A 17,207-nucleotide genomic window follows, 5' to 3' on the forward strand; every position below is an offset into this window, starting at 1 on the left:
AGCAGAGAGAGAGAGAGAGCCCCTCCTCCGGCCTCGCTCGCACTCTCCCAGTCTTCAAACTGTCTTGCTCTCCATCCCTCCCTCGTGCATATTAATCAAAATTGATATTACCATGAAAATCAATTAAGAACTGACACGATGATAGGTCAGAAGACCGAAGTTTCACGTGAAGCATTTGGAGATTTTTTTCCCTGAATTACCGCTGGGTGTGAATTGTACTAAAATAATGTTACATTATCCAGAGGTGGAAAGAGTACAAAAATATTCTACTCAAGTAAAAGTACCATTACATTAATGAAATTTTACTTAAGTATAAGTAAAAGTACCAGTCTAAAAATCTACTCAAGTAAAAGTAAAAAGTAGATCATTTAAAATTTACTCAGAGTAAAAATTACTTAGTTACATTTTAACAGTGGGAGGGAGGCAAAAATGGGACAAGTCAAGGGTGTCAAACACTGTTCCTGGAGGACCACAGTCCTGCACAGTTTAGATATAACCCTAATTAAACACACCTGATCCAGCTAATCTAATCATTTAGGCTTATTTGAAAACTACATGATATGTGTGCTGGAGCAGGGTTAGAACTAAACTCTGCAGGAACTGAGTTTGACACCCCTGGGATAGGCCTATCAATCTCAAACTAGTTGTTTTTAATTAAAGGAATCAGTTAATATAATAATAAGACATTTGGGCTGTTACCATGCAAATCAGTATCAACAAACTCATCTTTTCAGTGTGTTGTGTTCTTGTATTACTGATTCACCAGAAGAGTGAAAAACACTACACAATGCAGACAAAATGCAGAAGCTTCATTGGAAGTGGCATTTAGATGTAGGACAAGAATGGACTTACAGTAACCTGCAGTTACAAATGCATGAATAATGTTTTAATATACAAGACATAAAATGTTGAATACTCATTTGAAATTATAAGAAATTAATTATTTTAAAAAAAAAAATCAAAAGATAATTTAAATGTGAAATTAAAATGGCCAGTATGTGCCAGCAAGTCACTGTTAATAAGTGAGTCATTGCGATTGAACTGAATCATTTAAACGGTTGATTCATTCAGGAACGAAACACTGTCATGTTGCTCAGAGACAAAACTGTGCTTTGGTGGCTGTGTTTGGAATAATTTTTTGTTGTAAAAATAGAGCAAAAACAGGCAATATGGTGTCTTAAACGCAGATCTCTTAATTAACTTGTTTACTGACCTGTCATAAAAAAATTAAAATAAAAATGTATATATATATATATATATATATATATATATATATATATATATATATATATATATATATATATATATATATATATATATATATATTATAGCATTTAGCAGACGCTTTTATCCAAAGCGACTTACAGTGCAATCAGGCTATCAAATTTTTATCTATTATATATAATATTATATATATATATATATATATATATATATATCATGAAAATATATATGTATTTTTTTTTTTATTTTGTTTTAATGTATGAAATGATATAAATATGTAAATTTTCTGCCCCTATATCTTCAATTTTGTGATCATTCTAAATGCATTTTACAAGACTGAATCACACAGTGAAAGAATGCACTATAAATGTGTGCACATCATTAAAACAACAATTATGATATTATCGCAGACGATATATATCGCACACTCCGCACCACTGTCTTTTTGGCTAATTTGTGCAAAACCTATTGCTAAAATGTCAAAGCTTCATTTTAACCACCAATGCAACGATGCAATTATTTAGCTTACCTCTACATGCTTGCGAAGGGTTGATGTCTTGTCGAGATTTTAGAAGCTGCTAGTTTGGTCTCCTTAATCACAGTTTACACTGCATAATAAAGCATAAATATGGCCAGGGGTTCACTTCATTTCCTTCGAGTTCAACTTAAGAATATGACGGGTTTCGTTTTCAGCGGTGTCTGCACCACTAACGCCTGTCTGTCCGTCTGCATCTTTCTTGTGATTTTAGCACCAGTTTGCTCTCCTGTCCATTATTTACTGCAGGAGTTTCCAAGGAGGGATTTTTTTTTTTTTTTACTCAGTAATTAATGTGTTTTAAAATGTAGCGAAGTACAACTTCAAACTAAATATACTTAAATAAAAGTAAAATTACAGATTTTAAAAAATACTTTAAAAAGTATAAGTACACAAAAAGCTACTCAATTACTGTAACGTGTGTAAATGTAATTCGTTGCTTTCCACCTCTGACATTATCTTCTCTGAACAGCGTTCAGCACATTCAGCTGATATAAACCACACTTTAAATAAACGAACAAAACCTATCCAGTGATGAAATGTTTTCTGTGTTGACACAAATCTTGTGCGATGTCCTAACTACTGGGATAATTACACGTGCTGTCGCCGCGTCATGATAGGGGCGCCTTATATTTTCCTGCTTTTTTGTCCTTTGCCAATCACACCTATGAATCAGAGGAAGGTTAAAGGATGTTCACCCCAAAACAAAAATTTTCTAATCATTTACTCACCCCCAATGCCATCCAAGATATCCATGTCTTTCTTTCTTCAGTGGAAAAGAAATTAAGTTTTTTGAGGAAAATATTAAATTATTAGGAAATTTTCATTTTGAGGTGAACTAATCCTTTAAGTTTAAAATATTTTTTTTTAAATGTAATATATTTTTCTCCTGGTCCTTATTTTAAATAGGTCATAAAAATATAAATAATTATCGATATCGACCTATATGAAACACTTATATCGTGATACAGTTTTCAGCCATATCGCCCAGTCGTACGTCAGCGGCGTCACTGTCGCTGTTAGAATATTCTTATTTTCTTTATTTTTATTCAAAAGTATAGTTTTTTCCATAAACAGCACATACCGAAACGGTGACTCTAAAACCATAATACAAACCTAACCATAAAAAAGTTGAAACAATTCACCCCTAATAAATATCAAATACGTTATAGCTTGACTGTAAGTTTAAAAATAATGCTGCAATTGTTATAATTAAGGAAATTAAACTTACCATCATGAAATGTCTACTCAGGCAATATTGCCAAAAAGAAAGAGAAACCTCAGAAAATAGGAATATTTTATTCAAGGCATTATTATATGACTTCATCTAGGGATGCAACGATTATAGATTTTGATGGTATGATTATTGTCTGAAAAATAAACAACGGTTTTACGATTATTATGCATTTATTAATTTCACAATTATTAATGTATAAAGTCACACGGAAACTCTTTAGATATTAAAGTGTTATTTATTGCTGCCTTTTGAAAGAGAAATAACACAGTAACCAATAATACAGCACAACATAATAATAAAGACAAACAAAAGTCAATCACTCCTATTGGAATTAACCTGTTAGCCAGCACCCCCCATTATGGGACTCACAGCTGAAAGTGCCCTACCTAACTTAAAATTGTAACTAGGGCTGCAACTAACGATTATTTTGCTAATCGATTAATCGGTCGATTCTTTTTACGATTAATCGATGAATCGGTTTATGTACTTATATTTTAGTTTTGCCCATTTTTCCCCCCAAGTAAATTTATTAACAAAGGGTCTTTATCATTCAACATAGAATTTTTAGAGATTTTAACCATTTTGCATTGTCATATCCTCATCAAAAACATACCCGGAGTTGTGTTTTATTATGTGTTGGTTATCCTTTGTCAAACTCTTCTGCAATCAAAACACTGACCCATACATACTCTAGCAAATTTCACAAGGAGGTTTCAAGTAATGTTTTCACCATGGCAGTCCTTAGGGCTCCTAAAGTAGTTTAACATCCCAAACAAAGCTTATTAAGGAATCTTTCAGAACATATTTTCACGAAGAATAAGAATAAAACAGAATAAAATTGCAGTAAATTGCATTTTATTATTTTTTTTTTTCCTGTAAACACACAGCTTACACCTGGGAAACAGCTTTATAGCTTATGCTGTGAAATTGTAAACAATCCTATGAATAAAGTGCCAATGGCATGAAACCTGAATGGAACTCACATTTTAAAGTAAAGTTTAAAGTAAAAACCATCAGAAGGTTGTCCAGAAAAAAAATTGGACACACACAAAAAACCTGCTGTTTGAAAAAGAGCAGTGAATACTTAGAAAAAAGTGCATTTCAAATACATTTAAACATTAACCTCTCTCATTCAGTCATAATTAGGCTGCAAGACTGAATTATGAACTGGTAAACGACAAAGCTTTAAATGTTAATTGTTAAAAAGCAATGTTATCAGCTTTTACGACTAAACATTTGCAAACAACATTGTACTGCAGAATCTGCACAAATAAAAGTCTTTGCACACTTGTGATTTTCATCGGATTTAAGTATGTAGTGGTCCTTTTAACAGTGCAAAATTCAAAAATGTAATAAAGCGATAAAATGTTAAACAAAACAGCTTATGCCTGAACTGAAAGGAATTCGACTACCTGTGGGAAATGAGGCAGAACACTATTCACTCATTATTTTGAGAAAAACTTTGCATTGCAGTGCAAAAAGGTCAACATGTCCAAATGTTCAGGGCTTATGCTTGCTCTCTTTTTAGAGGATATGTTTCCTGCCGCAGAAAACAGCCGCAGTTTACAGGTTACTCTTCTTTTTTGAAGGCTCAAAGTAAAGTGCTCCCACACTTAGGATGACTTCGTTCGAATAGTTTTATCTTCCGCTTTTTTCTTTTTCTTTCTCGAGCTTACTCCACTGCCGCCTGCCTCACCCATCACGCTGAATGCTGCAGAGAGGCTGTGCGTGAAGCACGTGACATAAAACGAGGCCAGCTATTGGCTATTCGCTGATTCTCCTGCTGTACTGGCTGAGTAAAACCTCCAGTGGCTCATTACTGCCACACTTTGGTCACCGCAGATTTAAAATATGCACGAAATGAGCCGCTTACGGAAAATAAAAATTATTTAGCAACGAATCGATTACTAAATTAGTTGACAACTATTATAATAATCGATTTTAATCGATTAAATCGATTAGTTGTTTCAGCTCTAATTGTAACAGTTCCTTACTTCAGTGTGTTACACACATAATTTTGGTGTCTTTGGAAAGAAGACCCTTTGAGCTGTACGTTTGTTTAACTAGAGTTGATGATGCTCAAAAATATTAAAAGTTATAGACCCTGAAATGCCTTGAAATTTTTTTTACCACACTGAATTTTTTTATTTGATATAAAAATACATGAAATCAGTCCTGTTTGTGGCACTTGGAAAAAAAAAAGTCAACACAGGTTATGTGCAAATTTACTCATTGTGTGTTTTTAAATTCAGCAGAGAATTCCGTGAGGCTCTTTTCATTAACAGTGATCAATATTTTTCTTCTTTTAGACCAGCTAAGACCGTTTCTTGATGATTCAGCAAGCAGCTTTGTTGAGCGTCTGTTTGAAGCTCTTGAGGAAAGCAAAAACACACGTGGCAATAAAGGAGCTGGAGAGAAGAACCGCAAAAGAGAGCTTAAGGTATAGATTTTTTTGTGCTGCCTAATTTTACAGTTTCTGAAGGGTTTTTCGCATTTGAACTAGTTATTGTGGGATCTTGTTTCTCTTTTCACACTGCTTTACCTGGGGGTAACAGTTAATTCTGGGTATTCTTAATCAGATGTTTCACAGTTAGGGGTGTACACAAATAGTTGAATATTTATGTAAATATTATTCAAAAAATTTAACAATTCTATTCAAATTTCACTATGTTTAGTTTTCCTGGCCTTAAATGCAGGGATTCATGATAAATCCTAAGCACGCAAACTAAAGGTCAGTTATAACTAAATTCACTGGGTTGTGCTGTGGAGTGTGTTGTAATTGATCACAGAATGTTGTTGTCTGCCTTGCGAAGTTTGGAATTATTTGGATTATAATGATCTTACTAAATGGAATTACTTTTGATCAAATGAATCAGTGAAACACAGTTATCATAATATCAACGCCACAATGAGAAATCACATGAAATCCAAACAGCAGTCGACTGAGAAAAGATCATCTATCCATCACTGCATTCACAACTGCAGGTAAGTGCAGCTGTACCCCGAGTGAGCCAAGAAGAGAGCTTATTTGATAGCGAAATGATCTTAGGACATATTTAAGTTTCCTCATGGGACAGTGTTTTAAGAACAGAAAACACAGAAAGAAACTTTGCTTAGCACACTGTTATCTTTGTGTCTCTGGAATGTCTGTGTTGGCGCACGTCCTTATTGTTATCAGACAGAGAAGCCAACTTTTACTTAAGCATGTGGATATTATTGTTTTACTCAACTTTAACCTGTGAAACGATATAAACATGATAAACATAGTTGACTTGAGTATATGAAGGCTATGTACTGTAATAGGAACGGTCTGCTTTATTTTTCCTGTTGCTCTGCAGCTTGAAACCTTTTTTCTAACACACGTTTTCAACTAAAAGAAAACCTTGAAATTTTACTTAATGTTGTAGAACATTGTTGTGTATAATGTATAAGCTTGTTCAGAAATGGTGACAAAAACTTATTTAAAAAATAACATCTTTCTTGTTAAACGTCATTTAAATAAACTAATATTCAGATTTTTTTTATTTTATGAGCCCAAATATTCAAATACAATATTTAAAAAAAAAAAAAAAAAAAGCCCATCTATGGAAGGATATTCCGGACAATTTTCAAAAGGAATTGCAAATTGCTTTTCTATTGCGTTTTCCACACGTGGACGCATTAATTGTGACATAATCCAAATACAGTTGCAAATCTTGCATTACCGTTTGCGTTTTTGCTTTCATGAATGCACAGTGACTGCCAAATTTCAAATTTCAAAGTCGATTTGCAACTATATTTTTGCCATTTCTCAAGAGTTATGAGCCTGTCATATTTAAATAGCAATTTTAATTACCATGTCTGCTTTTTCACTCTCTCTGTTGTGCATGCAGCTGCCAAAACTCAAATGGAATCGCAATTCCTTTTTGCATTTGAATTTCCGCTGCCTTAAACGGAAAACCTGTCAATTAGTGTCAGGGGTGGGACTAAACTAGGGGGCGTGTTTGTGTTGGGAGGTGATGTCACTCACTGATGATTGTGCAGAATGGAACTAATTAGGGCTGGGGGATATATCGCATGCAAAACTAATAAGAAATAAGTCACTGTGCGATCACAAAACGAACATGATAAAAGTTTGTTTGCATCCTTTGTTAAATATTTATATCCAAAAGCATAAATGTTTTACAATAAGTGATACATTGATCATAATTAATGAATTTATCAGGATTGAAAATTAGTTACACAGAAATAAAGCGGTATGAGCATAGCCTACCTGCTTATTCAGTCGAGTCTGTTTCTATTTATTTGTAGTCACAGTATATAGGCTACATCACATTTAGAAAGAAGGATCATTTCAAGATTTTTATAAAAGCTCCCGAACAAAAAACATTTTTATGACACGTGGAGATAAACTCTGGAGACGAGACTTATGACAGATAAAATGTTACTAAATAAATACACGATTTTGATAGAGAATAAGAAGCTGATGTCTGATTTCTTGAAGCGGGGGGTCGCATTTACCATGTTTACTGTGCTAACATTTATGGCTAGCGTGCATACTCGTTTGCATTGCTTATAAATATTTCTGCCTTGTATGATGATTATAATCCACATCGGCTCCAGTTATTTCGCACTCGCTGCTGAATGAAAGTGAGTTTTGAGCTCAATTTAATTTAAAAGTCTTTAATGCTGGTGTTATAGCTGTTAACTTTATGAAATGATCTGTGGCGCTGATGCTCTCCAGACGTGGAGAAACTCCGTCTTTCTTTATAACCACTCCTCTAGTCCCAGCTGGCCCACTTTGGCCCAAGGGCCAAAAAACCCAGGCCGCTGGCCCCGAGGAATCACTGACGAGGCACAATCAAGCCCCGGAAGGTGACAGTGGGAACACGACTAGCCCTGGCACGCACTAACACACCTTGCTTTTGGGCCCGACAGTGGAAACGTGGCTATTGGTAGTAAGAACAAAGTAGGGGGAAAAAAATAGTAAATTTTGCTTAAATTGAGTTCTCTGACTAGGGGTGGATGAAAAGACCAAAATCTTATATCACAAAATAGTTATTTTTGCTTTAGGTAAGGTTTTTGTGAAATTATATTTTTTATAAGATTGAAATGTCATAATTATCATCATCAATTTCAATATCAGAAAAAACTGATAGTAGCTTAGCTAACATAGGTAAAAAAAAAAAAAAAAATCTCTCAAGCTTACTGAAAACAAGACAGTCAATAATAAAATAAGAAGGACAATATAAAACAAAGACACAACCGAAATAGACCTAAAAGCTTCAAGCACACAAAATAAGGAAGACTACTTAAATAGTATGTTATGTACAAAAAACACTACACATTTTTTTACTCTGTAAATTAAATATAGTCGAGAGCAGGGAGAGATTTACTTTCGTTGTTTGATAAACATTCATGACACAGACAGCACCAGGTTTATTAGCCTGTTGTTACTTTAAGACCAAATGCACGGATATAATACACTGATACACATGCGTTTTCTGTGTGTTTGACTGTTTAAATCCAATAGGATGCAATAAAGAACTGTGAGAAGCAGCCTTATGGGTGCTTGTTTCAGGTGTGGTACACTCAAACCGTCTCTCAGACAGCGCGCACATATACCAAAATGTTGGCTGCTTATTGTGCTTGAATGGTTTAAACATCACGTATTTTTAAACTGCAGCAATTAAAAATGCATTTAGATGACAAGCTTTGTGATGGCACAGCATGGAAATGGCAGATGTGAGTGTAACCATGAGAGAATAGTCCAAATTCTATACCAGCTGAAAGATTGTCTCACGTATACTGGTATATCACCCACCCCTCAAACTGACACTTAATACAAGGTAGAAGTCATGGTTAAAGTAAGCTTTCTCTAACTGTGTGTCTTGTCTTTTTCTTCTGTTCTATTGTTCCTTATCTTTCTATGTTTAGGAAGTGTTTGGAGATGAGGTGGAAGGAGTGAAGGATGGAGATGGTGTGGAATCTGCTGTAAAAAAGAAGAGGGTGCCTCGCTTTGAGGAGGTGGAGGAACCAGCTGTTTTACCTGGACCCCCTACAGAGAGTCCTGGCATGCTCACCAAGATGCAGGTAAACACACTTATACAGACACACCATCAGTAAAGGTAGACACTAGACAGAAAGGTATCTGATGGAACACACTGTAATAAAAATGTTGACCATTTAATAAAATGAAGTGTGATCACTGTAATATTTAGAACATATAATGTACATATATGTATATATTTTCTGAAACGATGACGTTATCAGCCCCTAGTCAGACACCGCTACGTCACGTAACCGCAAACAAAAAACATGAACAAATACTGAACGATTGTCTCTTTTTATTAAGTAACATTTAACACAGATTAATAAATGTATTGTTCCATGTTCGTTTGTATACCGCACGCAAGGTTTATGTGCATAGTCCAAGTCTTCTCCGTTTTTAGTGTATCCCTGTGGTAGAATTACAGCGCCACATGCTGGTCTGGCATGTATACTACATCGTTTTGTGTTGGTTTTGTGGTTTCGTGTGGACACAGGTATTTCTTGAGATGAGGAAAAAAAAAGATTGGATAGGGAAAGCTCTGGCTTCGTCTGGATGTAGCCTTATTACCAGAGCATATCCTCCCTATACGCAAAAGTACGCAAGCTGCGTGGGGCCCCTGATATACCAGGGGGGCCCCTTGCTCTCAAAGATGATTTAATTTGTTTCATGTTTGAACTTGGCCAGCTGTTATGAAAACATGGATGTTAATTTCTTTTAATGCAGTGCGCTGTCGCCCATTCTATGTACAAATCAGTCAAATCTTGTAACATGAATGTCATACAGTCTCTTGCTCGAGATGATTAAAAAAAAAAACCTTGGAAGGGTACCGAGCCACGGAAGAGAAACTGTTTCTCAAGCGCAGGGGTGATTCTGGGATTTTCATTTTAGGTTGGTATGAGGGTATTGTTTGTGTGTGTGTGTATGTATGTGTGTATGTATATATTATATATATATATATATATATATATATATATATATATATATACAGTACAGTACAGTACCAGGTCAAAAAGTTTGGAAACATTACTATTTTTAATGTTTTTGAAAGAAGTCTCTTCTGCTCATCAAGCCTGCATTTTATTTGATCAAAAATACAGAAAAAACAGTAATATTGTGAAATATTATTACAACTTAAAATAATAGTTTTCTATTTGAATATACTTTTAAAAAAATAATTTATTCCTGTGATGCAAAGCTGAATTTTCAGCATCATTACTCCAGCCTTCAGTGTCACATGTAACATCCAGTCTATCACATGATCATTTAGAAATCATTCTAATTGAATGATTTATTATGAGTGTTGGAAACAGTTCTGCTGTCTAATATATTTGATGAATAAAAGGTTAAAAAGAACTGCATTTATTCAAAATAAAAAAAAAAATTCTAATATATATTCTAATAATATATTTTCTTTACTATCACTTTTTATCAGTTTAACACATCCTTGCTGAATAAAAGTATTGATTTTATTTAAAAAAGAAAGAAAAAAAATTACTGACCAGTAGTGTATATTATTACAAAATATTATATATTTTAAAAACATAGCTTTTTTTTTTTTTTTTTTTTTTTATTTTATTCATCAAAGTATCCTAAAAAAAGTATCACATGTTCTGAAAAAATATTAAGCAGCAGCAAACTGTTTCCAACATCATAATAAATCAGAATATTAGAATGATTTCTAAAGGATCATGTGATCATGATCCTAAAAATTCAGCTTTGCATCACAGAAATAAATGATAATTTAAAGTATAATACATTTAAAAACAATTATTTTAAATTGTAATAATATATCACATTATTAAATTTTTTTCTGTTCAATATTAAATTTTTGATCAAATAAATGCAGGCTTGATGAGCAGAAGAAACTTCCTTTCAAAAACATTAAAAATAGTAATGTTTCCAAACTTTTTGATCTGTACTGTGTGTGTATATTTATATATATATATATATGTATTGTTTGTGTGTATATGTATATTTTTTTATAAAGATTTTTTTTTTCTTTTTTGTAATAGGCTGTACTTTTGATTTATTCAACAAGGTGCTGAAAGCATTCTTTAGAAATGTTGGCCCATATTGATAGGATAGCCTCTTGCAGTTGATGGAGATTTGTGGGATGCACATCCAGGGCACGAAGCTTCCGTTCCACCACATCCCAAAGATGCTCTATTGGGTTGAGATCTGGTTACCGTGGGGGCCATTTTAGTACAGTGAACTCATTGTCATGTTCAAGAGACCAATTTGAAATGATTCGAGCTTTGTGACATGGTGCATTATCCTGCTGGAAGTAGCCATCAGAGGATGGGTACATGGGGGTCATAAAGGGATGGACATGGTACAAACAATGCTCAGGTAGGCCGTGGCGTTTAAACTAGGGATGTCAACGATTAATCGATGATCGATTAATTGTCGATAAGAGATGCAATCGATTAAGGCTGTCGATGGTCGGTTAACCGATTTAATGTTGGGCTGCGTGCGGCTCATGCGCACTCAACACGTGCGAGCGGCTGTGAGTGACGGTGATGGTATATAAAAGCATCATCATTCATTCACAATGTACAAATTAAGCTTTTAAAGTGATTTAAACTTTAAAGTACATTAAAATAGAAATAACATAAAAAGTTCTTCAACATAAAAAGCTATAGAAATGTAGTAACTAACAATAGAAATATAGTAGGCTAACTATTTATTGGGTTTTCTAGGTGTTTGGTATAGTGTGATTTGTAGTGTTGCGGGACACAGTGACAGGTAGTCTATTCATTCCTACTACTTGTTAATTCGTTCCTACGACTGTTTCATTAATTTTGTTCCCTAAATAACCCATGATTTAAGTGAAATAAGGGAAAAATTAATAAATCGAAAAATTCTTAATTCTTGAAATCTTTAATTTCCCTTCCCGTGTTTACCACAGTAAGAGATGCGAAAAAGTGTATTTTAAAAGTGAAAGATAATAAAATAAACCTGCGAAATTAGAGGGTTAGACTGTGAAGATTTAGGAAAAGAAACAATGCCTAGGCCTATATGTTACTGAATTTGTGGAAATTCGTGACCAACCGGCAAACCAGAACAAAGCCGCGTAAATGAAGGCTTGAGCGCATCCAGAGGCATGGTCGCGATCTAAGAGTTTCCTATTATTCCTCTAATAAACAAAGCTTTTTTATAGGTAACCACACTTGTCATAACCAGAGCTTATAATTTGTAAATAAATAATTGCTGGATTCAAAACAGCGATTAATAGGCGCTGTGTGACCGACACAGACAATACGTTTTCCCGGAGCGTTCACTGATGTCACTAAACGGTGACGCCGAGCATCGTTCACAAGTTTCTGCATGGACCTACAGTAACCAGGGCACAGGTTCTCAAGCCCTGGGACAAAATGGGATGCTTTAAGGAAAATGTATAGCCTATGTAGCCTAAAGTAATAGGCCCAACATAAAAATTACAATTTGTTTTCATACCTTTTTTTTTTTTTTTTTTTTTTTTTTTTTTTAAATATGCGCAATATATACTTTTGACTTAAATAATTAAGATAACGGATATTTTTAAAACAAAAGTGTGGCGGCGCTCCAAAAGTTCACGCGGAAAGGGCTGCGCTCCACAAGAACAACGCATTCTGTTTGTTTGCTTTATTTTACAAGAGCACAAATCTTCTGTTTTTATTGTGTGCGCACAATTGAAAGTAAACACTTTTGCGGAAAAGGTTTTTTTTTTTTAATGTCTCAGCTGTTTCGATCGCGCCGGAGCCTGCTGCACACGTATATTCTAGCGATTCAAAACTTACATTGCAGTTCTGTTCATTATCTAAATAAAATAGTCAACTAAACATTTAAAAGGTTACACTGGTCAGTTTAAATAGACCCCCAAGGACGTTTTTGTTCATATGAAGAGGATGATCTTTTCCGTCTATATGCGAATGCGTGGTAAAGTAAAAGCCTAGTTTACATTATAAATAATAGTTTAACATGTCAAATGCATTGCGAATATGGAAACATTTGGATTTGTGCCGAATGAGACATGAGCAATAGGCTAACCTCCGAATAAATCTAGCCAAAGCCGCGCTCGCTCGTCCTCATATGCGCGCACACACGCACTGTCACGATCTAATGCACTGTATGCCGGATATTTAAAAACAAATATGCCTAACGGAACGCAAAAATTTAAAATCTGACATTTTCTAGTACAGAATCCAGCAGGATCAAATTCATGTGAGCAACAGCGTGTTTTGGTGCAGCAGCGCTGTAGTTCACTTACTGCGCAGCGCAGCCACACGCGTGCCATAGTTACGTTGGGATAATTTTATTTTAAATACTATTTATTTTAAATACCATAATGTCAGTTGAAAACATTGCAATTGTGTTTTAAAATACAACAATGAGCACCACAAAACCATTTAAAGAGGCGCGTTCAGCGGTCTCCGTGCAGGGAAACAGTCAACAAACTAAAATGACCTCAAATGTATGGCGCGCTCTCTTCATTTTATCAAATGATCATAATCACATCTATTCATTTTACAGTCCTGCTATTAGCCTTTATTCAGACAAAACCCCCTTAATTCAAGTGAGAAAGCGTTTTGTTGTGTGTGTGTGTGGCTTTTGCACATCCTGTCATGTCGGTGACTGCGTGCCTGCAATAGAGCATTTTGCAGCATTATGGTTAACGATTTAATCGATTAATTGATCGTTAATTTAAACGACGATCGATCATGGAAATAATCGAAATTTGACATCATTAATTGATGGTTGATTTTGGAAATAATCGAAATTTGACAAGTGTGCCAAGAAAAACATCCCCCACACCATTACACCCACCACCACCAGCCTGCACAGTGGTAACAATGCATGATGGATCCATGTTCTCATTCTGTTTACGCCAAATTCTGACTCTACCATCTGAATGTCTCAACAAATCGAGACATCAGACCAGGCAACATTTTTCCAGTCTTCAACTGTCCAATTTTGGTGAGCTCGTGCAAATTGTAGCCTCTTTTTCCTATTTGTAGTTGAGATGAGTGGTACGGTACCCGGTGGGGACTTCTGCTGTTGTAGCCCATCTGCCTCAAGGTTGTGCATGTTGTGGCTTCACAAATGCTTTGCTGCATACCGTTGTAACGGGTGGTTATTTCAGTCAAAGTTGCTCTTCTATCAGCTTGAATCAGTCGGCCCATTCCCCTCTGACCTCTAGCATCAACAAGGCATTTTCGCCCATAGGACTGCCGCATACTGGATGTTTTTCCCTTTTCACACCATTCTTTGTAAATCCTAGAAATGGTTGTGCGTGAAAATCCCAGTAACTGAGCAGATTGTGAAATACTCAGACCGGCCCGTCTGGCACCAAAAACCATGCCACGCTCAAAATTGCTTAAATCACCTTTCTTTCCCATTCTGACATTCAGTTTGGAGTTCAGGAGATTGTCTTGAACAGGACCACACCCCTAAATGCATTGAAGCAACTGCCATGTGATTGGTTGATTAGATAATTGCATTGTGAAATTGTTGTCATGTTCAAGAAACCACTTTAGGTGAGTGTGTATGTGTGTGTGTGTGTGTGTGTGTGTGTAGTATATATAATATATATATATATATATATATATATATATATATATATATATATATATAAATATAAATATATATATATATATATAATATATATATATATATATATATATATATTATATAATATATATAAATAAATAAAAAATAATAAACAAGTGTTTGACTAATAGGGGTGGTATACTAAACTTACATACCAAAAAGTGCTGTATTCCACTGTATTGCATAGATGGGTATAACATATAACTGAATAAGCCAAATACAAATCTTCATGCAGGGCTCTAAACTGACTAAAACGGTCGCATTTGCGACCACAAATATTATATTGCAAGTTAAGTTTTTCCTGAGGTTGACACTGGCCTATGTTTTTACAAGTTATAACGTAAAAATTTGTAGGTAATTATTTTTTCCTGATTGTTTTGCGATGTTCGCCTCATTTGTTATGTTCGCCTATTAAACTGAGACGATGCGCATCAAAGTTTTGGCGGAAAAAAAAGAGTTTCAAACAGTCCTCATATCTGCCATCCAGCAGTGCTCACACACCTGATAAAACACACCTCAGTTGTGCAGAGAAATGGAGATGTGTGAGTAAAAGTGCAGAAAAAACAGCGTCTATTTTGTGCACAACTTGAACAAACTACAACAGGTAAAGCTGTCGGGCTGATATTTGTCATTTTTTTTTAATATATCGGCATCTGCCGATATCCGTGTTTAGTAGCACCGATTTAAATTCAGACACTTCGGCGGGGCAGCCCGTGTTATTGGTGCGGTGGAAAGTGCTGCTACCGCATCTGAAGGACCCCAAGCCAAAACTTCTGGAAGATTCAACAACAGTCCTGGGAGATAAAGGTAGTCAGATAATTTCACTCTGTAAATGGGGTGGATAAGGTGGCAGCTCTCACAAACACTGCAGCGTGATTGAGGGCTACGTTACTCCACCCCGCTCACAGACAGCACCATGCTCGGAGAGACAGCTGTCCTGGAGCAGTCCAGAATGGTGAATGACATTTGTTCGGAAGCATGATTTGATGCAGACAATAGCCAGGTTTCCATCCAACTCATTTGCATTTAGGGATGTCAATATTTGATCATTTCCATGATCGATCGTCGTTTATATTAACAATCAATTATTAACGTTAATGCTGCAAAAATGTGTCTGCAGTGGTATTATTATTATGTGCAAAAGCCACTCTGAAAAAAAAGCTTTCTCACCCAAATTAAAGGGGTTTTAGTATGAATAAAATGCTAGTAGCAGGACTGTAAAATGAATAGATGTGATTATGATCATTTGATAAAATGAAGAGAGTGCGCCATACGTTTGAGATCATTTTACTTTGTTGACTGTTTCCCGTCAAGGAGACCGCTGAATGCGCCTCTTTAAATGGTTTCGTGGTGTATTTTAAAACCTAATTGCAATGTTTTCAAATGACACTATAGTATTAAAAATAAAATGATCCCAAACGTTACTGTGGCACTTGTGGCTGTGCTGCACAGTCAGTGAACCGCTTTTTTCACATTAAACATTTTATGCGAGTATTATGACCAGTACTTTATTTGATCCTGTTCTGCAAAATGTTTGATTTTGAATTTTTGGATTTTGGTAGGCCTATTTGTTTTCAAAAAAATCCGGCATTTACAGTGCATTAGATTGTGACAGTGCGTGTGTGCGTGCAGACGAGGACAAGCGAGCGCGGGTTTGGCTAGATGTATTTGGAGGTTATTGCTCACGTCTCGTTCTGCAACATATCCCAATGTATCTGAATGTTAAACTATAATATTTTTTATAATATAATATTTTTTTTTTTTTTTTTTTAATGTAAACAAGACTGAAAAGATCATCCTCTTCACATGAGCAAAAACGTCCTTGAAATAACAGCAGAGTGGATACTACGGTCTATTTAAACTGACCAGTGTAACCTTTTATATGTTTGGTTGAGTGTACTTTATTTTAATAATGAACAGACTGCGATGTAAATTTGAAATTAGAATGCACTTTAGATGTTCTGTGTCATTTATACCAAACACAAATGTTGCTGGTTGCTAGTGTGTTTGCAGCACTACTATTATTTTTTATATATTTATTTTTTATATTTTTCAGTTTAATTGATTTTTATTTATAAAATTGTATTTATTTTATTTAAATGTATATTTAAGTTTACATTGATGTTCCAACAAACTTTGAAAAATTCTGCTTGATAAAGCTCTAAACTTTTATGTAAATGATTGACATATATTACCTGTTTTATATATTTAAAACTTGGTCAGTTTATTGATTTGTTTGGTTAACTTTGGATACATTTTTTTATTTTTAATACCGTGCAGTGCACAAAATTAAGATTCGAGAGATGGTTCAAGACAGTGCTCAATAAATGATGATAAGTTTAGAAATGTTGTGCATCCACTTATTATTAGTGTGACATTTTAGCATGCAAATGAGGGGAAAAACTTCAAGATATCAGCCCTAAAAATCGGCAGCACATATCGGCCATCGGCTGACCCTGACCTCTAAACATCGGCGTTGGCTATAGAAAAACCCATATCGGTCGATCTCTATTGTGGATATTGGCAATATCGTTAACAATTCTCATTTATAATCATTATTAATATGGCAGCTTCTTAACAAGATCTTAGGT

At 34.9% G+C, this 17,207-nt stretch overlaps 1 protein-coding gene across 1 annotated transcript in view; it reads left to right on the plus strand.

The window, feature by feature from the left end:
* The window catches only part of LOC109087871 (U4/U6 small nuclear ribonucleoprotein Prp3-like), a 44,615-nt gene that overhangs the window by 8,564 nt on the left and 18,844 nt on the right, over positions 1–17,207 (plus strand). The window contains exons 3-4 of the mRNA XM_042755767.1: positions 5,306–5,436; positions 8,913–9,068. Coding sequence (XP_042611701.1) covers positions 5,306–5,436; positions 8,913–9,068 — 287 coding nt within the window. The remainder of the gene's footprint in view (positions 1–5,305; positions 5,437–8,912; positions 9,069–17,207) is intronic.

The sequence above is a fragment of the Cyprinus carpio genome, unplaced genomic scaffold (assembly GCF_018340385.1).
Source record: "Cyprinus carpio isolate SPL01 unplaced genomic scaffold, ASM1834038v1 S000006746, whole genome shotgun sequence".
NCBI classification, from domain to species: Eukaryota; Metazoa; Chordata; class Actinopteri; order Cypriniformes; family Cyprinidae; genus Cyprinus; species Cyprinus carpio.